This window comes from Oncorhynchus mykiss, chromosome 10, assembly GCF_013265735.2.
Source record: "Oncorhynchus mykiss isolate Arlee chromosome 10, USDA_OmykA_1.1, whole genome shotgun sequence".
NCBI lineage: Eukaryota > Metazoa > Chordata > Actinopteri > Salmoniformes > Salmonidae > Oncorhynchus > Oncorhynchus mykiss.
Genome location: NC_048574.1, coordinates 63,397,669 through 63,423,494, shown reverse-complemented (window position 1 = coordinate 63,423,494; position 25,826 = coordinate 63,397,669). Strand labels below are relative to the sequence as shown.

The following is a 25,826-nucleotide window of genomic DNA, read 5'->3' as shown; positions in this document are numbered from 1 at the left end:
AAGAACTGGGACATTTATATTTATATTGCACAGATTGAGCAGATTGTGTCCAGATCCTTGCAACATGGGGCCATGCATTATCATGCTGAAACATGGAGGTTATGGCGGTGGATGAATAGCACGAAAATGGGCCTCAGAATCTCATCACGGTATCTCTCTGCATTGAAATTTCCATCCATATTCCCACCACCACCATGGGGCACTCTGTTCACAACGTTGACATCAGCATCCTGCTCGCCCACACAACGCCATACACTCTGTCTGCCATCTGCCTGGGTACAGTTGAAACCGGGATTAATTCGTAAAGAGCACACTTCTCCAGTGTGCCAGTGACCATCAAAGGTGAGCATTTGCCCACTGTAATCGGTTACAATGCCAAACTGCAGTCTGGTCAAGACCCTGGCGAGGATGACGAGCACGCAGATGAGCTTCCCTAAAACAGATTCTGACAGTTTGTGCAGATATTCTTCTGTTTTTGCAAACCCATAGTTTCATCAGCTGTCCGGGTGGCTGGTCTCAGATGATACCGCAGGTGAAGAAGCCGGATGTGGAGGTCCTGGTTTGGAGTGGTTACACGTGGTCTGTGGTTGTGAGGCCAGTTGGATGTACTACCAAATTTTCTAAAACAACGTTGGAGATGGCTTATGGTAGAGAAATGAACATTTAATTCTCTGGCAACAGCTCTGGTGGATATTTCTTCAGTCTGCATGCCAATTGCACGCTCCCTCAAAACTTGAGACATCTGTGGCATTGTGTTGTGTGACAAAACTGCACATTTTAGAGTGGCCTTTTATTGCCCCCAGCACAAGGTGCACCTGTGTAATGATCATGCTGTTTAAATCAGCCCCACCTGTCAGGTGGGTGGATTATCTTGACAAAGGAGAAATGCTATGATTTAAACAATTTTGTGCAAAACATTAGAGCGAAATAAGATTTTTGTATATATGGAACATTTCTGGGATCTTTTATTTCAGCTCATGAAACCAACCCAGTATCACAGATTATTGTGAACTAGACACTAATTTCCAATTGGAAATTTGTGACAGGCACACAAAATACAGATATTACATATTTCTCTACCTTTGTGTACTTAATGAGGATACATCACCATGAAGCGAATGACATTCATAGCCATAATTATAAATTTCTGTATAGTATAGATCAGGGACCCAAGATGTAATTCCATTATCAGATGTAAATCCACTATACCTTCTGTAGTTCAATAACCAAAATAAATGTGTTCAATACTTAGTCAGGTAAACATGAATTAAGGCACTAATATTTCCTCATTATAAAAAACAGCATCAAACAACAGGTCAAGGTTGTCACTTTTCATCAGTGAAGCATTTTTACAGACACCATCCATCACCATATCATCTACTCTGCCTCATCATACTCATTCTTTCCTCAGTTCACTTCATATAGTTCCCTACTGCATCCAAAATCAACAGAATTAACTACAAACAAACTAGTACTACATTACATGTCACTGTACTCTATACATGGGCCGTGTGCATTTTCTGCTGGTGTGTCCTGAGGTATCTCCCCTCTGAGAACCTCTTCCCGCAGTGCGTACAGGTGAATGGCCTCTCTCCCGTGTGGACCTTCAGGTGCCTCTTCAGCTGGTGCTGGTGGGAAAACCTCTTCTCACACTGCGGACAGCTGTAGGGTTTCTCCCCTGTGTGGACCCTTTGGTGCCTCTTCAGGCTGGACGAGTGGGAGAAACTGGCCCGGCACAGTTGGCAGCCGAAAGGTTTCTCCCCCGTGTGCATCCTCTGGTGGATCTCCACCTGTTTGGGGAAACTGAAGACTTTCCCACAGAACGAACACGGGAAGCGCTTCTCTTTGCCAACAGATCTGCTGATAGTGTCACAACTAATGTCATTTGTCAATGGGCTTGTGTAGATATTTAGTGTTGAGGCACTGGAATTGTCTGAGGTCTGGTTTAACATAAGGGGAGTGTGAGGAGGTTGAATGCCAGGGAGTGTCTGTGTTGTGGCAGGGTCCATGTTCCAGTTGATAGATCCTATAGAAGGCAGGCTGAAGGCAGCACCTGTTGGAGCGTTAACCTGAGGCACCATCAGTCTCTCTGAATCACAACTATAGGAGCAGGATGGAGCATCACTAGCCAAGTCTGTGTCTGTTCTCTCTTGCCGCATGCGGACACCTACCTGTCCCCGCAGACCAAATCTAATCCTCACCCTGGTCTCAGCCAGTCTGTTGTCATGGAGACTATGATCGGTTGTTGTTTTGTGTTCGACTGTCTGTTTCTGGTTGTGGTTAACAGTGTTGTTCACCAGCCCAGAGTTGAGGATGCTGTCCCTTCCACTGACATCCACTATGTCGCCTGTGGTCCTGGCCTGCTCGGTGATGTTGTCCACCGGGCCCTTGGCTGCACCTGTCTTAGAATCCAAGATCGTCGCCCAGTTTCCTCTGTTAGCCTCCAGCCAACCACCTGCAGGAAGAGGTTAGAGAATAGACTTTACAAACATGGCAGAGAATTCTACATATGGAGTTTTTTCAGTCTATTACCTGGTCAAGTTCATACATTATAATGTGTGCTTTTATATGTAAACATAAGTTGTATTGATTTCATTCTATGAATGAACAAAATCAATTATAGACAGGTGCATCACTATTCCCATTGAAGATCTATTACTGTATCTAGGCTATATCAAATCAAATGTATTTATATAGCCCTTCTTACATCAGTTGATATCTCAAAGTGCTATACAGAAACCCAGCCAAAAACCCCAAACAGCAAGCAATGCAGGTATAGAAGCAGGTGTATGTATTTCTCCCTTACCTTGCTCCCCCATCTTTAGTCCACTCAGCAGATCAACACTCTCTGGTCCGTCTTCTATTGTCTCCTCTTTGACCAGCAGCAGATCAGGCTTCCCATCCTCCATGTCTACTGACTGTAAGAGAAACAGAGTGAGAGGATGTTGGATCAAGAAATCTGATATGAGCACCCTGCTATGGAGCATCAATCTGATTGGGCAATGAGGGACTGCTATGAGTACAATTCAAAACATGTTAGCTGATTTAATACAATACTAATGGTTTAATACTAATTCTATGGCATGGTACCAGCTGATCTAATACCATTCAGACAGTAGTTCACAGTGGGCTCACCTCAGTGAGATTGTGTATGGTCCTGTGCTGCTCAGCTGGTTCCTCTGTGGGTTCAGGAGGAGGTGTAGTCTGGTTGTCCTCCATGACTATGGTCCCCTCAGGGTTCCCCAGACCCTCCTCCTTCACCAGCAGCACCTCTGGACCCTCCTCCTCCTAGAAGAGACAGGTGATACAGATTACACAGACATACTCCCTCAGGTATGTACACACAGATAAACACACTTTCAACATGGAGTGTTTACCCATCCCCACTACGTTTGAGTGCTACACTGTAGTTACAGAATAACTTCATTGTTGTTAAACCCATCATGGTGAACATAAATATGATGTTGTGGGTAAAAATAAGTTGGCTATGATAAGTCAAAAGTCATCAGACAAACCTGACTAAACTATTTTGACGTGTACAGTAGGTTTGTTAGTGTGTGGGTATGTGTAGCTACAGTAAGCTCCAAATATATTGGGACAGTGACACATTTTTGGGGGGTGTATGATATTTGTGCTCCTCTAACCTTCTCACTTTTTTGTGCCATTACTTTTGGTCCCCTAAAATGGGGAGACTATGTACAAAAAATGTTGTCATTTCCAAAAGGTTCACCCGATATGGATTAAAAATACCCTCAGTTTAAAACGGGCAGTCTGTACTTTAACCTCATAGTCATTGTATCATTTATAATTGAAAGTGCTCAAGTACAGAGCCAAAAAAATAAAAAATAATTGCCACTGTCCCAATATGGAGCTCACTGTATATTTAGTTATAAAGCGCTGTCGGGTATATGCAAAATAGGGTGGTATCAGATGTAATATACAAAAGAGAGTCTCAATGAAAGTCTTAGAAAGTCTAGTGTTTATTAAACATAAACAAGTTTAAATACACCATATGAAAACCACGTCTAAACTACAAATCTGCTTGATAAACTACATGAATTTTCTCATTAAAAGTGTCTTGGCAAAGAAATTAAGTAGTTGAATGGAAGTTATGAAATAAGCATTTGGGAACCTCATTTACAGTGCCTTCAGAAAGTATTCAGACCCCTTGATTTATTCCACATTTTGTTGTGTTACAAAGTAGGATTAAAATGGATTAAATTGAAGAGAAAAATGTCAACGATCTCCACAAAATACTCTGTCAAAGTAGAAGAAAAATTCTAGCAGTAGGAAAAATAAAACACTAATATATCATAATTAGATAGGTATGTAACCCCCTGAGTCAATACATGTTAGAATCCCCTTTGGCAGTTTTGAGCCTTTTCGGGTAAGTCTAAGAGCTTTCCACACCTGGATTAACCAACAATTGGCCATAATTCTCTTCAAAATTCTTCACATTTTTTGAAGCTGTGGGACAGAAGAGAAAATAACTTGACCCGGCCATGAAAGCTGCCAAAGCGTGTGGGTACATTCTTTACATCCGCTATGACAAGCTTATTGTCCACCCGCAGCAAACACACACACACACTGATTAATGGACTGCTGAATGTTCGTTTTTTCTCTTACTTTGTTCTTTTCTATTTTATGTCTGTCTCTGAGAGGCTACCCAGGAAAGAAATTACTCAATATATGTAGCCTTTGAAATAAGGTTAATGAAATCAATAACTTGCTAACATCAGATAGCATTCATATATTAGCAATTTCTGAGACTCACTTAGATAATTCCTCTGATGATACAGCAGTAGCAATTACAAGGATATAACATCCATAGAAGAGACATAAATGCTTATGGGGGAGGTGTTGCTATATACAGTGCCTTCAGAAAGTATTCAGAACCCTTGATTTTTTACACATCGTTACGTTACAGGCTTATTCTAAAATATATATTTTTTTACGATACCAGATCTCACAATAACCCATAATGACAAACCGACAACAGGTTTAGACATTTTTGCAAAATTATTTTTATTTCTATTTACATAAGTATTTAGACCTTTTGCTATGAGACTCGAAATTGGGCTCAGGTGCATCCTGTTTCCATTGATCATCCTTGAGATGTTTCTACAACTTGATTGGTGTCCACCTGTGGTAAATTCAATTGATTGGACATGATTTGGAAAGGCACACACCTGTCTATATAAGGTCCCACAGTTGACAGTGCATGTCAGAGCAAAAACCAAGCAATGAGGTTGAAGGAACAATCTGGAGAAGGTTACAAAAACATTTCTGCAGCATTGAAGGTCCCCAAGAACACATTGGGCTCCATCATTCTTAAATGGAAGAAGTTTGGAACCACCAAGACTCAAACTGAGCAATCGAGGGAGAAGGGCCTCTAAAGTAGTTTCAGAGTTCCTCTGTGGAGATGGGAGAACCTTCCAGAAGGACAACCATCTCTGCAGCACTCCACCACTCCACTAATCAGGCCTTTATGGTAGATTGTCCAGACGGAAGCCACTCCTCAGTGAAAGGCACATGACAGCCCGCTTGGAGTTTGCCAAAAGGTACCTAAAGGACTCTCAGACCATGAGAAACAAGATTATCTGGTCTGATGAAACAAAGATGGAACTCTTTGGCCTGAATGCCAAGCGTCACGTTTGGAGGAAACCTGGTACATCCCTACGGTGAAGCATGGGGGTGGCAGCATCATGCTGTGGGGATGTTTTCAGCGGCAGGGACTGGGAGACTAGTCAGGATTGAGGGAAAGATGAACAGAGCAAAGTACAGAGAGATCCTTGATGAAAACCTGCTCAGGACCTCAGACTGGGGTGAAGGTTCACCTTCCAACAGGACAACGACCCTAAGTACACAGCCAAGACAACGCAGGAGTGGCTTCGTTACAAGTCTCTGAATGTCCTTGAGTGGCCCAGCCAGAGCCCGGACTTGAACCCGATCTAACATCTCTGGAGAGACCTGAAAATAGCTGTGCAGCGACACTCCCCATCCAACCCGACAGAGCTTGAGAGGATCTGCAGAGAAGAATGGGAGAAATTCCCCAAATACAGGTGTTCCAAGCTTGTAGCGTCAAACCCAAAACGACTCGAGGCTGTAATCGCTGCCAAAGCTGCTTCAACAAAGTACTGAGTAAAGGGTCTGAATACTTATATAAATGTGATATTTCAGAGTGAGCAAAGCTGCCATGGGTAGCTACTTTGAAGAACCTAAAATATATTTTGTTTTGTTTAACTTTTTGGTTACTACATGATTCCATTTATGTCTTCACTATTATTCTACAATGTAGAAAATAGTAAAAATAAAGAAAAACCCTTGAATGAGTAGGTGTGTCCAAACTTTGGACAGGTCCTTTTTTTGATGTGTATTACGTCTGCTGTTTTTGATCGACACAAGACAGTTCAATGGAAACGCACCGCAATAGACAACTGCCACATCTATTTTCTACGCACACTTTCTAAATGTCAATGAAAAACCTCTGGACAAATGTAATGGAAACATAGTTAATGAGTTGAATCAGCAGTTTTTTTTGTCTGGGGCTACAACAAAAATGTGTGCTGTTGGGGGTACTCGAGGACTGGAGTTGGGAACCACTGGCCTACACAGTTCAAATACATTTTGTTAGGCTTATATATATGCCTTATACACTGAGTGTGCAAGACATTAGGAATACCTTCCTAATATGGAGTTACACCCCTTTTTGCCATCAGAACATCCTCAATTCGTTGGGGCATTGACTCAAAGGTCTCCAGTGCTTCCAGAGTTGTGTCAAGTTGGCTGGATGTCCTTCGGGTGGTGGACCATTTTTGATACACACGGGAAACAGCAGCGTTGCAGTTCTTGACACACTCAAACCGGTGTGCCTGGCACTTACTTACATACCCTGTATAAAGGCACTTAAATATTTTGTCCCTCTGAATGGCACACATACACAATTAATGTCTCAATTGTCTCAAGGCTTAACAAAAAAAGATTATTTAACCTGTCTCCTGCCCTTCATCTGCACTGATTTAAGTGGAGTTAACCAATGACATGAATAAGGGATCATACTGTAGGTTTCACCTGGATTCATGGAAAGAGCAGTTGTTCCTAATGTTTTGTACACTCAGTGTATATTTTACAATGTCTGGAAGCAACATTCCAATTAATCTGTCTTTAATGCAGGGTTTGATCTAAACGTCAGAAGCAATCAAGTTGGAATGGTTTTCTGCTGGTGTATCCTGAGGTAGCTCCTCTCTAAGAACCTCTTCCTGCAGTGCGAACCACCTTTCTCCAGTGTGGATCTTCAGGTGCATCTTCAGCTGCTGCTAGCAGGAGAATCTCTTCTCACACTGGGCTCAGCTGTATCATTTCTCCCCTGTATGGACCCTCTGGTGTCTCTTCAGATTGCCAGCATGGGCAAAGCGCATGTTACACTGGGTACAGCTGAAGGGTTTCTCCCCTGTGTGGACCCTCTGGTGCCTCTTCAGGTCACCAGCCTGGGCGAAGCGAATGTGACATTGGGTACAGCTGTAGGGTTTCTCCCCTGTGTGGACCCTCTGGTGGATCTCCACCTTCTGGGGGCAGCTGAAGCCTTTGTTACAGAACATGCAGAGGAACCGTTTCTCTTTACTTTTGCCTGATGTTGCTCCCCCTCCCCGAGCCTGGGCTCTGACCCCGTCGTTTGAATTCAATACCTGATCGAAAAGGACATGGCTGTGTGAATCAGAAGACCCCATTGACGTGGACACTGGGTCGCAATCCCTGAACGCATGTAAAGGGGAGTGGGTCCCAACATTTAGATTGGTCTCTAAGCTTTCCCTGTAGTCTAAGAAATCACTGCTGTTGCCCTGCGAGTGTCCTTCTCCTAAGTGAGTCTGGTCTGCATTCCATGTCAGAGAAACGTCATCCTCCACTTTCACAGTCACCTCATCTACGACCAGACCCTCCCCTTTCTTACCTAGGCGCCCTTCAGAGTATACACTACTACTGTACTGGTTCCAGTCCCCTCTCATTGGATTAGTCTGTGTATCTAAGCCCACAGGCATGTCACCAGGTATCATCTGTGTCTCTGTAGCGTATGAACAGGACGGATCATTGACAGTCTGTAACACGTCACCGGAGTCCTGATGGGACAGAACCGTCGTCAGGTTACCGTGAAGTAAATACTCTGAGTGGGGAGCAGGACAGCCCAGTCGCCCCAGCACCATTGAAGTCTTGGGGCATGTCTCTGTCTTGAAGATGGTGCTCGACGTTCCACTGACCTCCGTGATGCTGCTGGGCTGCGCTGGGGCGGTGGTGGGGTCCTCCGTGGTTACAGGGGGCGCTCCAGCCGCTACAGTCTGGCTGTCTCTGCTGTGCCGTGGGTCCTCTTCTCCTTCAGCCATCTCCTGCTTAACCCCAGGACTTGCAGCCTCTGTATCGGCAGACTAACACAAGAAAAGAGAAGGTTATTACCGGTACATGAGTTGAATAACAATGTCATAGGGAAGTCTCACGAGATAAATGAGGATGTAGAGGTACAGTGCATTCCAAAAGTATTCAGACACCTTCACTTTGTTGTTAGAGCCTTATTCTAAATTCCTCATCAATCTACTCACAAAACCCCATAATGACTAAGTGAAAACAGGTTTAGACATGTTTGCAAATGTATTAAAAATAAAGAGTGGCCAGACGGAAGCCACTCCTCAGTAAAAGGCGCATGACCGCCCGCTTGGCGTTTGACAAAAGGCACCTAAAGGACTCTCAGATCATGAGAAACAAGATTCCCAGGTCTGATGGGAACTCTTTGGCCTGAATGCCAAGCATCACATCTGGAGGAAACCAGGCACCGCTCATCACCTGGTTAATACCATCCCTATGGTGAAGCATGTTGGTGGCAGAATCATGCTGTGGGGATGTTTCTCAGCGGCAGGAACTGGGAGAATAGTCAGGATTGAGGGAAAGATGAACGGAGCAAAGTACATTGAGATAATTGATGAAAACCTGCTCAGGACCTCAGACTGGGGCGAAGGTTCACCTTCCAACAGGACAACGACCCTAAGCACACAGCCAAGACAACACAGGAGTGGCTTCGGGACAAGTCTCTAAATATCCTTGAGTGGCCCAGCCAGAGCCTGGACTTGAACCCTATTGAACATCTCTGGAGAGACCTGAAAATAGCTGTGCAGCAACGATCCCCATCCAACCTAACAGAGCTTGAGAGGATCTGCAGAGAAGAATGGGAGAAACTCCCCAAATACAGGTGTGCCAAGCTTGTAGCGTCATACCCAAGAAGACTCAAAAGCTGTAATCGCTGCCAAAGGTGCTTCAACAAAGTACTGAGTAAAGGGTCTGAATACTTACGTAAATGTGATATTTCAGTTTATTTTTTAGACATTGAGAGAAGAATCTAAAATTCTGTTTTTTTCTTTGCCATTATGGGGTATTGTGTGTAGATTGATGATGGGAAAAAATGATTTCATCAATTTCAGAATAAGACTAACGTGTCAAAATGTAGAAGAAACGGGGTCTAAATACTTTCCAAATCCACTGTAAGCAAGTGAATAGCTGAAGAGGAGCCTTTCGGAAATAAACAGGCCACATTTGATTTACAAAGTAACAAAAACATTTTATGCAATACTATTATACTAACCTCTATTATGATAATGTGCTGGGTTGAGGTTCCACTCCCTTCATCAACTGTGATTGGTTGGTCATCTCTCCATGTATTGTGTCCAGCTGGCTTCACAAAGCTTCTGTGGCCTCCAGTGAGATGTCCTTCACCTGAGAGTGATTGGGGGAAATAGAGGTGGTTAGGTACACTATTGACAGTTTTGACATTGTATGTAAGGTAACACTTCTCATAACTTCTTGATATACTATTTATAGATCGATTGATTATGTTCCATGCATCATATTGTTTTCAATTAGTAAATAATATGAAATGTTGTAAATCAAGAATCTGGTTAAAATAGGATAGTGTCTTAGTTATCTTGAACAAAGGAATCAGGGGAATTACTCCATGCAATCCAAAAACTGACCAACACCCAATTTTGGGCAACCATGTGTACTTAACACATGTAAATCCACACGTGCGCTGAGGGGAACAGGGCGCTAAGCCTGGCAGTCTTGGCCTTCTGCTAAATGTACCTCTTGCTATTCCTCTGTACTGGTCGAGAATCTTGACACTTCTTGGACGACTTGCGAGGACGCGCTCTCGCATTGTCCTCTCTGCGCGCTCCCGTGCCATCTTCAGTTCCAGTAGCTGTAGTTTCCTCCGCAATGTCCTGTTTTCTTTCTGGCTTTGAGAAATTTCCAAACGAAACACTGCATAGTCGTCGTCTACGAGTTTACAGATCTCTGACACGGCTGCATTCGCTAGCACCTCCATGACGGAGGCTATTTGAGTGTGGAAAACCATACAGTTAGCCATTGTAAGCAGCTAGCTAGCGTTGCCTAAATAACATCTATCAACCAAGTCCTATCTCCAACGCGAATTTAAAAACGCTAACGTGGAAATTGTAATCGGACACTGGGGTTTGGGCAAAAGTCCGACCAAAGGCAATACAAAACTCTGGTCCAGAAACTGTGACACAGGCAAGAAGAACTAAGTACTTCCGAGTCACGGATTTTTGGAATTCTTCTGAATAAGAGTCCCGTACACTTTGCGAATGAATAATTGTGCCAAAACAATGGAAAATGTCCACAATTATCTATATATTTTAATACTAGTTATCATAGAAAGAATAATTTAAAGTATTTATATTTAATTTATTTGTTTTATTTTTTAAAGCCTAAATGGTCAACAATGGTTTTTGTGTGTGTAATCCTATCATTTATTGGATTGTACCACAGGAGGTTAGAGGCACCTTAATTGGGGAGGACGGGCTCATGTTAACGGCTGGAGTGGAATGTTATCAAATACATCAAACACATGGTTTGATGTGGGATAGAGTTCCATCGAGTCATGGCTCTATGTAGTACTGTGTGCCTCCCATAGTCTGTTCTGAACTTGAGGACTGTGAAGAGACCTCTGGTGGAATGTCTTGCGGGGTATGCATGTTTGTCCAAGCTGTGTGCAAGTAGTTCAAACAGACAGCTCAGTACATTCATGTCAAAACCTCTCACAAAGACAAGTAGTGATGAAGTCAATATCTCCTCCACTTTGGGCCAGGAGAGATTTACGTGTGTAGCCGATGTGAAATGTCTAGCTAGTTAGCGGTGGTGCGCGCTAGTGGCGTTTCAATCGGTGACGTCACTTGCTCTGAGACGTTGAAGTAGTGGTTCCCCTTGCTCTGCAAGGGCCGCGGCTTTTGGGGAGCGATGGGTAACGATGCTTTGAGGGTGACGTGTGCAGAGCGTCCCTGATTCGCGCCCAGATCAGGGGGACGGATGTAAAGTCTATACTGTTACACATACATATTATTAATATTAGCTCTCTGTACATCCAAGGGCCAGCCGTGCTGCCCTGTTCTGAGACTATTGCATTTTTCCTGAGTCCCTCTTTGTGGCACCTGATCACACGACTGAACAGTAGTCCAGGTGCAACAAACCTAGAGCCTGTAGGACCTGCCTTGTTGATAGTGTTGTTAAGAAGTCAGAGTAGCGCTTTATTATGTACAGACTTCTCCCCATCTTAGCTACTGTTGTATCAATATGGTTTGACCATGACAGTATTACTCCAAGCAGTTTAGTTTTGGAAATATTTAGGACTAACTTATTCCTTGCCACCCATTCTGAAACTAACTGTAGATCTTTGTTAAGTGTTGCAGTCATTTCAGTCGTTGTAGTAGTTGACGTGTATAGTGTTGAGTCATCCACATACATAGACACACTGGCCTTACCCAAAGCCAGTGGTATGTCATTAGTAAAGATTTTTTTTAAAGTAAGGGGCCAAGGGGAATTCTACCTGGATTATGTTTGAGAGGCTTCCATTAAAGAACACCCTCTGCGTTCTGTTAGACAGGTAACTCTATATACAATATAGCAGCAGACTATGATCGATAATGTAAAAAGCTACACTGAAATCTAACAAAACAGCTCCCACAATCTCTTTATCATAATTTTCTCTCAGCCAATCATCAGTCATTTCTGTGAGTGCTGTGCTTATTGAATGTCCTTCCCTATAAGCATGCTGAAAGTCTGTTGTAAATTTGTTTACTGTAAAATAGCATTGTATCTGGTCAAACGCAATTTTTTCTAAAAGTTTACTAAAGGTTGGTAACAGGCTGATTGGTCGGCTATGTGAGCCAGTAAAGGGGGCGTTACTATTCTTAGGTAGCGGAATGACTATAGCTTCCCTCCAGGCCTGAAGGCACACACTTTCTAGTAGGCTTCAATTTAAGATATGGCAAAGATGAGTGGTAATATTGTCCGCTTTAATCCTCAGTACTTTTCCATCCAAGTTGTCAGATCTGGGTGGCTTGTCATTGTTGATAGACAACAATAATAATATTTTCACCTCTTCCACACTCACTTTACATAATTCAAAATTACAATGGTTGTCCTTCATACTTTGGTCATATATACTTGGATGTGTAGTGTCAGCATTTCTTGCTGGCATGTCATGCTTAATTTTGCTAATCTTGCCAATGGAAAAAAAATAATTAAATTAGTTTGCAATATCAGTGGGTTTTGTGGTGAATGAGCCATCTGATTTAATGAATGATGGAGCTGAGTATGCCTTTTTGCCGAAATTTAATTTAAGGTTGTCCAAAGTTTTTTTACTATCATTCTTTGTCATTTATCTTTGTTTCATAGTGTAGTACAATGCAATATGTATGTTCAATATGAAAATCCTACTGCATTTAAACTGATAGGCCAGACTTTGGCTGCAAAATGAGCAGTGATGCTCCTCGTGTTGTAAACTCAATGGATTTGGTAAGTAGAAGTGCTCCTGAGTAGAATGGACCCCACATTTTAGTAATCATTACCTTTAATGCTGTTAACAATAATGTCAATGCTATGACATTATTTATGCAATTATGGCGATTCACTTTTTTCCTTTTTTGATATTATTAAAGACAATTCTAAGTCTGCTAACATTTTCTCATAAAATGTTACGAATTTCAACCATTATTATAATTTTTTAACCATCTTAATTGCAGGACTTTTATTTTGAAGGGAAATTCCCGAGGTCACAGCCTTTTTCTTGCATGTTCTTACTGGCAGAATGGAGGTTAGAGAAAGGATTTTATAGGCGTAGAGCTTGCGAGCTTGTAGTCCTAAAAACCACAGACGATTTAGCATTTTCTACCTCTTCTTCGTTAGGAGATCCTTCACATTTTGTTCAATGAGATAATATCAGTCAGTTAACATGACCTTTATGAATTATGAAGCCTTTATGTGGTTGTTTTGATTATATAAATGCTTCCAAATTCACAAAGTATGGTTAGCTGATGAAGATTATCTCATAGAACAAAACGTATAAATTCTCCTGAAACTGTGTTTACCACAGACCTTATTTTCGGTGATATTATCAACAACAAAAAATCATTAATTTCCCCATAGGCTTTGGCCAAAGAGCCATGGCGGAGTTAGCCTCCGTTAGTGCATACAAAAAGACGCCATTACTATTGCGCTCAATTGGTTGGCGTCACAGCTCAAATAGTGTGGCTAAATGAAAAGGGTATGCGGGATGTTCTTTGAAAAACGGTACTGTTTATTTATTACCTTACACATAAAACATCTCACGATCAGTATCCTTCAGAGCAGACTTGTTTAGAACAATTTCCGTAACTAACCACGTTTCCATCCAACCATTTCATGCGGATGAATTACCTGACGCAGGCAAAACGTTACCACAGGCTGAAGTTTAAAAAAATATAGATATAAATGACATAGACAATTTATTCATTCGACATGTTTGGATCTTTCTGTATCGGTAAAATGTATTATGCAAGAAATGGCGGTGGAAACGCATTCATGCGCAAATATTGCTATATTAACCATAACTTCGTCGTAAACTTTTGAGTCATGCTATATGATATGTTGTGTGGTCTTCCCACTACGACTCAGTGCATGCAGTTTATGTTGTTACAGATTAAATACATTATGTTGAATTTCACAGGGTGGTGAAGGTGCAAAGTGATGAGCTTGATGCACCTTTCCGATAAATATCAAGGGTCTTATTCTGGTGACATGATGATCGATGCTTGGCTGCCGTTTGGCAAATAATATCGGTCATATCCATAATAATCTCATAATGAAGGTTGCCTACACGCACTGTATCTCCGAGTTTGTTGGCAAGAGCGCATGTGCCAAGACCAGAGTAGGCACATTTGCTATATAACCAGGGTTGGGAAGTAACGGATTACAAAAAAAACGGTAGCTGTAATATTTTATTTTACCAGCAAAAAATATTGTAATCAGATTACAGAGGCGGGCGACAATTTGTTATTGTTTCATCTGTGGATTTTCCCTGCATATTATCAAGATATCAAAGTGTCACCAACAAAAAGGTAAACAGCGCTAGGCCTATAGCAAATGCAGCACATGCCATCCATTTTTCACATGTAAATAGCCATTTTCAGTAGCTCACAGCATGCCATTCCATGAGCGCAACATGTATTTTTCAACTCGAATCAATGAGCCCAATCAGTCCTCCATGACACAAAATCATAAACAACATAGTAGGGCTTGCTAATAAATCCTTAGTTGAGGTTATGCTCAGGTAAAACAATTTGGCTAATCTATACTTCCATATTTCCAAGTCCTATCCTTCAAGATCAAGGGGTATAACATTTATTGGAATAACTGGAATTTTGATAGACTTTGGTTTTTAAGTGTAAAGATACTATTTAATCGTATTTATTATATGTAGTATAAAGCGATAGGTTAGAAGAAGCCTACATAACCAAACAATAAAGTAAAAGGTATATATATGGCCAGCTATGTAAACTTTAACATTGATTTATCCTGCAATTGGTAGCATACATTTTTGTCTTCTTCAAATGCCTCTTAAGGGGAAAGTAATTTAAAAGTAACTGAATATAATTAGATTACACTACTGAGTTTGGGTAATCAAAAAGTTAGTTACCTGTCAAATTGTAATCAATAATGTAACGGATTACATTTAGAAAGTAATCTACCCAACCCCGTACGGCACAATTTTTGTTTAAAAAAAAATGAAAATGCGATGGAAACCTATTTAACTTGTATTTTCATTCAGTACATGGGAATTGGAACTGTAACATTTATTTTTATGTGAACTACATCGTCACACACAGCCTTTTATCCTCAAAAAGTCCGTTTGATCGAAACACATCACGGGTGAGAAAATGCATACTGTTTTATGCAGATATTAGAATATTCACATTAAAATCTGTCGCAAATTGGATGGAAACCTAGCTACTGACCTAAAAGGAAAGGGTGGCTAGATCCTATCAGTGGTAAGGACAGAAACCTATAGGTTTCATATCAAAAATACATGATTTTCATTTGCTGACAGATTTGATCACCTATTTTATTTTATTTTTTTACATAAAGGAACAGATGAAGCCAGGTTGTCTGTCAAAACATTGGTTATTCAATTATTGCATCTGAGGCTCTCCTTTTCAGCTAGCCAGCACCTCACCTAAATAGGTGTGCATTTCTTTCACCTCCAGACCACCTGATTATGTAAAATAATAATTAAAAAAAATAGGAACATTATGTTGTTATGAATAGAACACAGGCAAAACGCAGAGGGGGAAATGTAGTGTTACACTTTAATGCCAGCACCTCAAACAACAAGTCATGTGAGCATACCCAGATGTTCAACTGAGGGACTTAGTAATCCAAAAAAACTCTTACTGTACCCCAAGACACTATACATGATAACCATAATATGTCAGATAAAGAATGGTTCCCAGATATCCCTTGTGTACATCTCAAGCCACACTGCTACGATTTCTCCCCATTGTGGACACTCCTATGTCTGATAAGGCTACTCAGGAAGGAGAAGCTCTTCACTTGAAGGGCCTTGGTGAGAACGGTCTGGTGCCTCTTCACATAGTTTTCCTCAGTGAAGCAGTTCCCAAATGTGGGGAAGGCGTACAGCTTGTCAGCGTCCGTCCTAATGCTCAGCCCCTCACGTTGTGACTCAATGACACTAGAGCAGGGGATCTTAACGTTTTCAGCTTGGGACCCAAATTAGAAATTCTGTGTTTTCCTGGGACCCAAGCTTAGGAAAATATGCAACTATACATAAATATCGGTACATTTAACTGCCTTTATGCCTAACAAACATGCAATATATACATAAACAAATAATGAAATACCCATAAATATCTTTTCATGTTTATTTTTCCCCATTTCAAAACAATCTTACATACCTGTCTAGGTTGGAACTGTTGCTGTTAAATACAATAAATGATTTCATTCGGAACTGGAATAAAAGGATTGATCACATCACACAGATGTATAACAGAACACACACACACAGGCTTTTTTTTTGAACGTGCAACCCTAAGTAACAGTACAGATAAATGTCAGGCCTACTGTACATCTTACTGTTGAAATTATTGTTGATAGAACGTCTAGGTTGGAAATGTTGCTGTTTAAAATAGTTATTTTTCTATTCTGAACTGGAATAAACTGATTGATCACATCACACAGATGTAGACCAGAAAACACATACACACAGTCATAATGAGAGGTGTGTGGCTGGTTGAAGTTTTCAACAAGTAGGTCTATTATGGACTCAGTTTTTCACAGTGCAACACTGAGGTCATGCTCAGCATTGACACGGTTTCTGTACTTGAGAACCCTGACTTGCATAGGTATGTGGTGCCAAACTGGATCAGAACATCTACTGCTTTCTCAGTCAGGCAGGAGACCGCTTAATGCTGCAGATGAGCAACCCAGAACTGTGTGAGTGTTTGCCTCAAAAAGCATCTTGCTTCAATCAATTATTACTTGTATTTTAACAGCAACAGTTCCAATCTAGACTTGTTTAACAATAATGTCTACAGTAAAATGTACTGTATGCCTGATGATTTTTAATCTTCATCTGTACTGTTTCTTAGGGTTGCACGCTCAGTAGTTAGTTAGCTTGCTTTGGCTAACGTTAACTATTAATGTAAACTCACTCACTTTTGTACATCACCTTGGTCCGTACAATTGACCTTATTGTAGCGGCCCAAAAACATAATACTTCCAGATCAACTGTAATGTAAATACCACCGTAAAGCACAATTTCTCCCCTTTCCAACAGAATCAATTACATGACCCCCACGCTGCCCGTTTCTGCATAATTCATGAAGACAATGAGCCCCGTCGGGTCTTTTTAAAAATGGCAGGTGGGGAAGCAAAACTAATGCGTGATAGTGAGAAGGAGAGATGTGTGGGAAAATGGCTTTTTTTTCCACTCGATCTGTCCAACTTATCGCCTCTAAAATGTAAATAAAACACTATAAAGACTTTATATAATGTGTCATAACATACCTATTTGAAAGTTTGTGTCGAATTTGAAATCGGGTTTTTAGCGCAGTGCTAAAGTGATCTTAGAAGTTAACAGCGGCTTTGAGAGTATGATCGATTGCAGTGATGACTAGGTGACAAAAAATGATTAGGTATTCCCCCTTACCCCCATCACTGTCCATTTCTTGTTTTAAAACGACGAGAGAAGTGCTACACCTGGTGGAGAGAGATTGTAAGACAGAAATAGTTGCTTTATGCGTGCTGTACGTTACGACATGACACTTCACGATGTAACTGAGGGTGTTTTTTCAACTTCTCTCCAATACTATAGAGCCATTACCATGTCGATCAACGCTTGAAAAGAAATTCACAACCCCGATTTTGAAGTCAACACAGTCCCATTAGCCTCGTTTGAATGTTGTGGTTGCGCACATTTCTACGGAGTGGGGCGAGTTTACGTTAGCTGTGTAACGTTACAAGGCCAGAGGATTTTTTTGAAAGAGAAACTCACATATACTATGAGAGATAGTACTCCCTTATTTACGCATAAATTAAATGACAACAATGCCTTGCTAGTTGACTTACTTTTCCACTTTCGAAGCACTGTTTCCAGAAGCATTCTGCACTGTTCTGAAAGAACTCCCTGGGTTTACCGTCATGTTGTGCCTGGATGTTTGGTCAGTACGTGTCATTCTATTAATTTGTTCGTTTTGAGAGACTCATTACTATGCACTTCCCCACACAAAAACATATTGTGGGCGCTCCTCGTTATTCCTTAAAGTTTGTATGAAAGAGACAAAAAGTCATCACTGTATTTGCGTTTCATGACGATTGAGCTCAGTCAGAACTTGTGAGTTCTAGCACGAGTCCATTTCATGACAGCGGTAAGTGATGGCGATTGGGAATAACAAGTCAGTGGCTTGAACGACAGCGCTGCAGCGTGTGGATCGCGGAGTGATCTTCAACAAAACTGCAGAATAAAGATTGGTAAACCACGAAGCACAAGGGCATCTCCCTCTACCTCTCATACTGGCGCAGCTACTAAACTGAGAGATCGCTGCTAAGTAGAGAGCACAGTTACACTTGGCCAAATAAATTCCAGCAGTTAATTAAATAATTATACATTTATGTTGTGACCCCTACTTTAAGAAACAGAAGCAGGTGGAAACCACCCTCAGGTGGTTAGTCTTTCAGCTCCCTCCTTGAACTCTAGCGATTGTTTGGGTGTTATTGGGATTGTGTGCAGTGTTATAGGCTAGATACATCTTATGGTGAACACCCACCCTGTCCTTGCCTGTATTGGTGGGGTAACCATGGAGGTAACTGAGGCAGGGCTTTTTATTTTGCCTTTATTTAACTAGGAACAAAGAACAAATTCTTTTTTTCAATGACGGCCTAGGAACATTGGGTTAACTGCCTTGTTCAGGGGCAGAATGACAGATGTTTTACCTTGTCAGCTTGGGGATTTGATCTTGCAACCTTTCTGATACTAGTCCAACGCTCTAACCACCTGCCGCCTAGACCTTCTATGAAACCATTCCCTAGGCATTTAAACAGGAGAACAGCACGATGACAGCAATCTGTAGTTCATTGGAAGAAGACATCAGTTCTGTATGTGAATCTATGATAACAACGGCAGAGAAAACATTATCTCGAGGGACAATCAAGGCGGAACAACGTTGTGGATGGAATTGCAGAATCTCCAAGAGACCTGGATGGAGTCTGAGGACAAAGTGAGGGAAATTATCACTGAGAAACTGAAGACGGACCACAGGAAGATTGAGGGAGAGCACGCCCACAGGACTGGAAAACCCATCACCGCCCCAATCGGACAGGCCCGATAGTGGTCCAGTAGCTGTTCTGGAAGGGGCCAAAATTTGAGAGGAATGTACATCTTCCTCAATAAGGACTATCCTGAAGCTGTGCACCAGAAGAGGATATAACTTATCCCAGCTATGAAAGCTGCCAGAGCGTGTGGGGACATTGCTTACATCTGCTATGATAAACTCAATGTCCACCCTCCCTCCCAAAAGCCTGGAAGGGATGAGAGAGCCAAGCCTGAGGGTTCGTAGCTTCAACTCTGCATCACACACACCCTAATACATACCAACTGATTGATGGATTGCTGAATGTTTTTATTTCCCATTTTCTTTGTTATTTTCCATATTATGTCTATCTCTGATAATCTACCCAGGTAATATATGTAGCCTTAGAAATAATATTCATAAATAACTTACTAACATCAGATAACATTCATACATTAGCCATTTCTGAGACTTACGTAATTGATGATACAGCAGTAGCAATACAAGGATAACATCTACAGAAGATACAGGAATGCCCATGGGGGAGGTGTTGCTGTATATATTTAGAGCCATATCCCTGAAAAGCTTAGAGAAGATCTCACGTCAAGTGTTATTGAAGTGTTGTGGTTGCAAGTTCACCTACCTCATCTAAAGTCTATTCTTTTGGATACCCAATTTTGTGTTATCCAATTGGTAGTTACAGTCTTGTCTCATCACTGCAAATCCCGTACGGAGTTTGTTGGTCTGATGTGATTAATAAGGAGCACCCAGACGCTGCATTTGATTAATTTGATTAATCACATGCAGCTGTTAAAAAAACTGACTTTTAGAACTGTTAAGGCCCCATGGATTGATGAGGAATTTGAAAACTGTATGGATGAAAGACATGGGGACAAAAGGAGTGGCTAATAAGTCTGGCTGCACATCTGACTGGCTGACTTACTGCAAATTGAGAAATTATGTGACAAAACGAATAAACTTTATTATGAAGCCAAGATCAATGATATAAAGAATTATAGAAAACAAACTTGAGACCGTTTCATCAAGCCCCCGAGCCAATTCCTAAATAAAAATGTAAATAAATTTACTTTAACAAATAACAAATACCGCCCAATTTGCCATTTGTGTGTGTGGGATTACCGCTGACTTTGACACAAGGGAGGAATTGCTGTCTTTGGAAGCCATGCATGGCACCACCCAGATGTGAGGACTTGTTTGAGAGACTTGTCTAAGCTATGAGCAAATTTGAGGTACGGTTTTAAAAATTAAGTGGCCTTTACTACAGATGGTGCGCCAGCCATGGTTGGCTCGAAAAAGGGGTTAACCGTATTAGTGAAAAAATAAATGAGTTGTCTCAAGTCTTGATCCAAGTGAGCTCTTTTGACCCTATGATCACTCGGCTACACAGCTGATGCCCCCTGGACTGTTTCAATAACGCGGTACTTCATTTTGTTTACCTGTTGGCCCCAGCCTCGATTTCAGGTCCTGTATGTACTTAACTGACCCACTCTGCCCATTCATCGCCATTTACCCGTTGTTGTCTTAGCTCTCCTGATCAAAACCTGTGATTACTTTATGCCTCTCTAATGTCAATATGCCTTGTCTACTGCGGTCTTGCCTAGTTCTCATTGTTTTATTTCACTGTAGAGCCCTCAGTCCTGCCTAACATGCCTTAGATAGCTCTTTTGTCCCACCCCACACACATGCAGAGACCTCACCTGGCTTAACTGGTGCCTCCAGAGTTAAAACTTCTCTCATCACTCAACGCCTAGGTTTACCTCCCCTGTACTCACATCCTACCATACCATTGTGTGTACGTTATGCCCTGAATCTATTCTACCACGCCCAGAAATCTGCTCCTTTTATTATCTGCTCCCAATTCACTAGATGACCAGTTCTTATAGCCTTTAGCCGTACCCTTATCCTACTCCTCCTCTGTTCCTCTGGTTATGTAGAGGTTAACCCAGGCCCTGTAGCCCCCAGTTCCACTCCTACAGATATAGCCCTTGGTTCACTCCAGACTTGACTGCCTTTGACCAGCACAAAAACATCCTGTGATGTACTGCATTAGCATTGAATAGCCCCCGCGATATGCAACTTTTCAGGGAAGTTAGGAACCAATATACACAGGCAGTTAGGAAAGCAAAGGCTAGCTTTTTCAAACAGAAATTTGCATCCTGTAGCAGTTCTGGGACACTGTAAAGTCCATGGAGAATAAGAGCACCTCCCAGCTTCCCACTGCACTGAGGCTAGGAAACACTGTCACCACCGATAAATCCACGATAATCGATCATTTCAAGAAGCATTTTTCTACGGCTGGCCATGCTTTCCACGTAGCTACCCCTACCGCGGCCAACAGCTCTGCACCCCCCACAGCAACTTGCCCAAGCCTCCCCCACTTCTCCTTCACCCAAATCCAGATGATGTTCTGAAAGAGATGCAAAATCTGGACCCCTAAAAATCTGCTCGGCTAGACATTCTGGACCCTATCTTTCTAAAAATGATCCGCCACAATTGTTTCAACCCCTATTACTAGCCTGTTCAACCTCTCTTTTGTATCATCTGAGATCCCAAAAAATTGGAAAGCTGCCGCCGTCATCCCCCTTTGAAAAGGGGGAGACACTCTAGACCCAAACTGTTATAGACCTATATCCATCCTGCCCTGCCTTTCTAAAATCTTCAAAAGCCAAGTTAATAAACAGATCACCAACCATTTTGAATCCTACCATACCTTCTCCACTATGCAATCTGGTTTCCGAGCTGGTCATGAGTGCACCTCAGCCACGCTCAAGGTCCTAAAAGATATCATAACCGCCATTGATAAAAGTCTGTACTGTGCAGCCATCTTCATCGACCTGGCCAAGGCTTTCGACTCTATCAATCAACGCATTCTTATCGGCAGACTCAATAGCCTTGGTTGCGCAAATGACTGCCTCAAATTGCTCTTAAATACAAGTCAAACTAAATGCATGCTCTTCAACCGATCGTTGCCTGCACCTGCCCGCCCGTCCAACATCACTACTCTGGACGGTTCCGACTTAGAATATGTGGACAACTACAAATACAGTACAAACACAATACATAAGACCTTTTCGGCGTTTGTCAGTATATGCCTAATACACCGAGTGTAGAAAACATTTAAGAACTAGGCTTGGGAGGTAAACCGTGTATACTGGGGTATTTGGAAATAGCCACAGAATGGTTTATCAATACCGTATTAACTATTTCTTTGCAGTTTTTCAATATATTTTTTATATTTGTAGCTACTTAAACCTCTATGGGATTGGTGTCCCTAAACCGGGAGGGTTGTTGCTCAATATGCGATAATGTGACTAGAAAACATTATATACAACAGCCAACTTTCCGGGACATGTCTTATATGGGCAAGCTTAAATTCTTGTTAATCTTACTGCAGTGTCCAATTTACAGTAGCTATTACAGAAATACACAACAAAACACATCACGGCAACTGGTTTGATACATTCACCTCGAAAGTAAAAAAAAAAAAATGTACTTACATTCAGTAAACTTGATCTGATTTGTCATCCTGAGGGTTCCAGAGATAAAGTGTAGTGTAGTTTTGTTAGAAAAAATACATGTCTATATTCAAATGTAGAAACTGTGTTCTACAGTTTGACCCCACTGCTGTCTCTGGCTTCACCCCTCCAGTCTGAAGCTTTGGCACACACTGCTGCCATCTTGTGGACAACATCTAAATTACACAGAATCCTAACTCAACAACTCTTGCATTCCCGAAAATATGATGGAACATGTTTTTGTTTGTTTATATGATCTTTTACCAGATCTAATGTGTTATATTCTCCTACATTAATTTCACATTTCCTCAAACGTCAAAGTGTTTCTTTTTAAATGGTATCAAGAATATGCATATCCTTGCTTCAGGTCCTGAACAGGCAGTTAGATTTGGGTATCTCATTTTAGGCGAACATTTTTAAAAACGGGTCTGATCCTATTAAGCATGTACCTGCAGTCAACTTGCGCAATACGTTAGGAGATAAAGCATATAGCGTTCTTCATTAGACATCATTTTACATTATGAAGCTTACCGCAGTTCCCCAAAACAGTTGGTTTGCAAATAGCACAACGGGAGAAAGCGGGAGCAGGTGAGTCCAGCTGTGTAGACAGGGGTCGCGTTTTATATTGAAAGTCAGTGTTTTTTGACTTCAATAGAGTGATCAGGGACGTGCAACTATAGTTTTCCTTCACAATAAATACATTAGTGAAACACATTCGGGAGAAAATAGCTTCATTTTCGTCAGATGACAACAGAAGTGCAAAGCTATTTGACTGGCAGCCACACAAATAAATGAACTTAGAATGAAAAAGCAAGGTTTTTTTTTTTGCAAAAGCGATGCGTGGCCATAGTCTTTCTAATGTTTATCACAGAAAGAATGTAGCCAGCGACATTTCCTAATGTTTCGCTTAAAGTCAATCTTGCATTTGACAGAGATTACAATAAGCATTTTAGATCTGCGTTTACAAAATGCAGCAAGATATTTCCTGCGTGAAAAACACAATTTGCCTAAGCTTAACTTGCTAGTTATCAAAATAAGTGGCTGAATTCATAAAGGTGACAGGCATCTTTCTCTTCTCCACTCTCTTCCTTGTCATCTTCAGAACCATTTTGGGAAACCGGGCCCTGGCATTTACAAAATTACACTGATTGGCTCAAGATGGCGCTATAGCAATCAACTGAAGTTCTAAAGTTTGAACAAGCATCTCTCCTGTCTAGACATGTTTACTGTTGCTGTGAAGCCCATCATGGTGGATATACACTGTGTACAAAACAGTGTACTTTCCATGACCGACTGACCAGGTGAATTCAGGTGAGTAAGATCCCTTATTGATGTCACTTGTTAAATCCACTTAAAAATCAGTGTAGAAAAAGGGGAGGAGACAGGTTAAAGAATGATTTTTAAGCCTCGAGACAACTGAGACATGGATTGTGTATGTGTGCCATTTAGAGGGTGAATGGGCAAGACCAAAAAATGTTAAGTGCCTTTGAACGGGGTATGGTAGTAGGTGCAAGGCACACCGTGTGTCAAAAACTGCAACGTTGCTGGGTTTTTCTCGCTCAACAATTTACATGTGTATCAAGAATGGTCCAACACCCAAAGGACATCCAGCCAACTTGACACAACTGTGGTAAGCAAGTCAACATTGGCCAGCATGCGGTGGAACGCTTTCGACATCTCAATATTAGGAAGGTGTTCCACACAATGTCTGGATGCAATATTTTACCCAGGAATATTCAACATTGAAATCTGTTACTCTCGTTATTCTAAATGCATATGTGGATATATTCTGCGTACAAGAATGAAAATGTATTTTGTCTTTAAATCAGGGTTTGATCTAAATGTCAGAAGCTATCGTGTGGAATGGTTACTTTCTATGTTATAGAGTGTAATGGTTTATCTGCTGGTGTATCCTGAGGTAGCTCCTCTCTGAGGACCTCTTCCCACAGTGCGTACTGGCAAACGGCCTCTCTCCCATGTGGACCCTCTGGTGCCTCTTCAGGTCACCAGTCTGGGTGAAACGCATGTGACACTGGCTACAGCTGAAGGGTTTCTCCCCTGTGTGGACGCGCTGGTGTCTCTTCAGGTCACCAGCCTGGGCGAAGCGCATGTGACACTGGCTACAGCTAAAGGGTTTCTCCCCTGTGTGGACCATATGGTGCCTCTTCAGGTTGCCAGCCTTGGCGAAGTGCATGTGACACTGGGTACAGCTGAAGGATTTCTCCCCTGTATGGACCCTCTGGTGGATCTCCACCTTCTGGGGGCAGCTGAAGCCTTTGTTACAGAACATGCAGAGGAACCGTTCCTCTTTACTATTGTCTGATGTTGCTTCCCCTTCCTGAGCCTGCGCTCTAGCCCTGTCGTTTGAGTTCAATTCCTGATTGAAAAGGACGTGGCCGTGTGAATCGAAAGGTGCCATTGATGTGGACACTGGGTGTAAAGGGGAGTGGGTCGCAACATTTGGATTTGTCTGTAAGCTTTCCCTGTAGTCTAAGAAGTCACTAGTGTTAACCTGCGGCTGGCCTCCTAAGTGAGTCTGGTCTGCATTCCATGTCAGAGGAGGGTCACCCTCCACTTTCACAGTGACCTCATCTATGACCAGATCCTCCCCTTTCTTATCTAGGCACCCTTCAGAGTATACACTACTACTGTACCGGTTCCAGTCCCCTCTCATTTGATTAGTCTGTGTATCCAAAACCAATGGCATGTCACCAGGTATCATCTCTGTCTCTGTAACATATGAACAGGACGGGTCATTCTGAGTCTGTAACACGTCACATGAGTCCTGAAGGGGCAGAACCGTCCTCAGGCTCATGTTACCATAAAGTAAATACTCTGAGCGAGCAGGAGGAGAGTCAAGTTGTCCCAGCCCCGTTAAAGTCTCGGTGTCAGTCTCTGACTTGAGGACGGCGTTCGGCGTTCCACTGATCTCCGTGATTCTGCATCGGGTCCTGGGCTGCACTGGGAGGGGGGCGGGGTCCTCCATGGCTACAGGGGGCGCGCCAGCTGCTCCAGTAGGAATGTCTCTGCTGTGCCGTGGGTCCTCCTCTCCTTCAGAACTCTCAAGCTTGACCAGAGACAATCCTCCAGGACCTGCAGCCTCTGTATCTGCAGA

At 42.0% G+C, this 25,826-nt stretch overlaps 3 protein-coding genes across 10 annotated transcripts in view; 1 reads left to right on the top strand and 2 right to left on the bottom strand.

The window, feature by feature from the left end:
* LOC110534616 (oocyte zinc finger protein XlCOF7.1-like) overlaps positions 1 to 25,826 on the bottom strand; it is a 1,104,347-nt gene that overhangs the window by 79,540 nt on the left and 998,981 nt on the right. The window contains exon 3 of one of the 5 annotated variants that reach the window (XM_021619606.2): positions 24,287 to 25,826. The exons of the other annotated variants lie outside the window; for them this stretch is intronic. Coding sequence (XP_021475281.2) covers positions 24,591 to 25,826 — 1,236 coding nt within the window. The 3' untranslated portion in view covers positions 24,287 to 24,590. Of the gene's footprint in view, positions 1 to 24,286 lie in introns of those variants that run through there. 5 annotated transcript variants of the gene reach the window in all.
* LOC110534627 (zinc finger and SCAN domain-containing protein 22-like) overlaps positions 1 to 25,826 on the top strand; it is a 231,841-nt gene that overhangs the window by 141,423 nt on the left and 64,592 nt on the right. The gene's annotated exons all lie outside the window — the stretch shown is intronic.
* LOC110534729 (sal-like protein 4) lies at positions 944 to 10,575 on the bottom strand. Its single transcript, XM_036934495.1, has 6 exons — positions 10,120 to 10,575; positions 9,623 to 9,753; positions 8,253 to 8,417; positions 3,136 to 3,288; positions 2,807 to 2,918; positions 944 to 2,455 (listed from the first exon to the last, which is right to left on the bottom strand). Exons 1-6 carry the CDS (start codon positions 10,400 to 10,402, stop codon positions 1,497 to 1,499), a joined length of 1,803 nt encoding a protein of 600 aa, XP_036790390.1. The 5' UTR covers positions 10,403 to 10,575; the 3' UTR covers positions 944 to 1,496.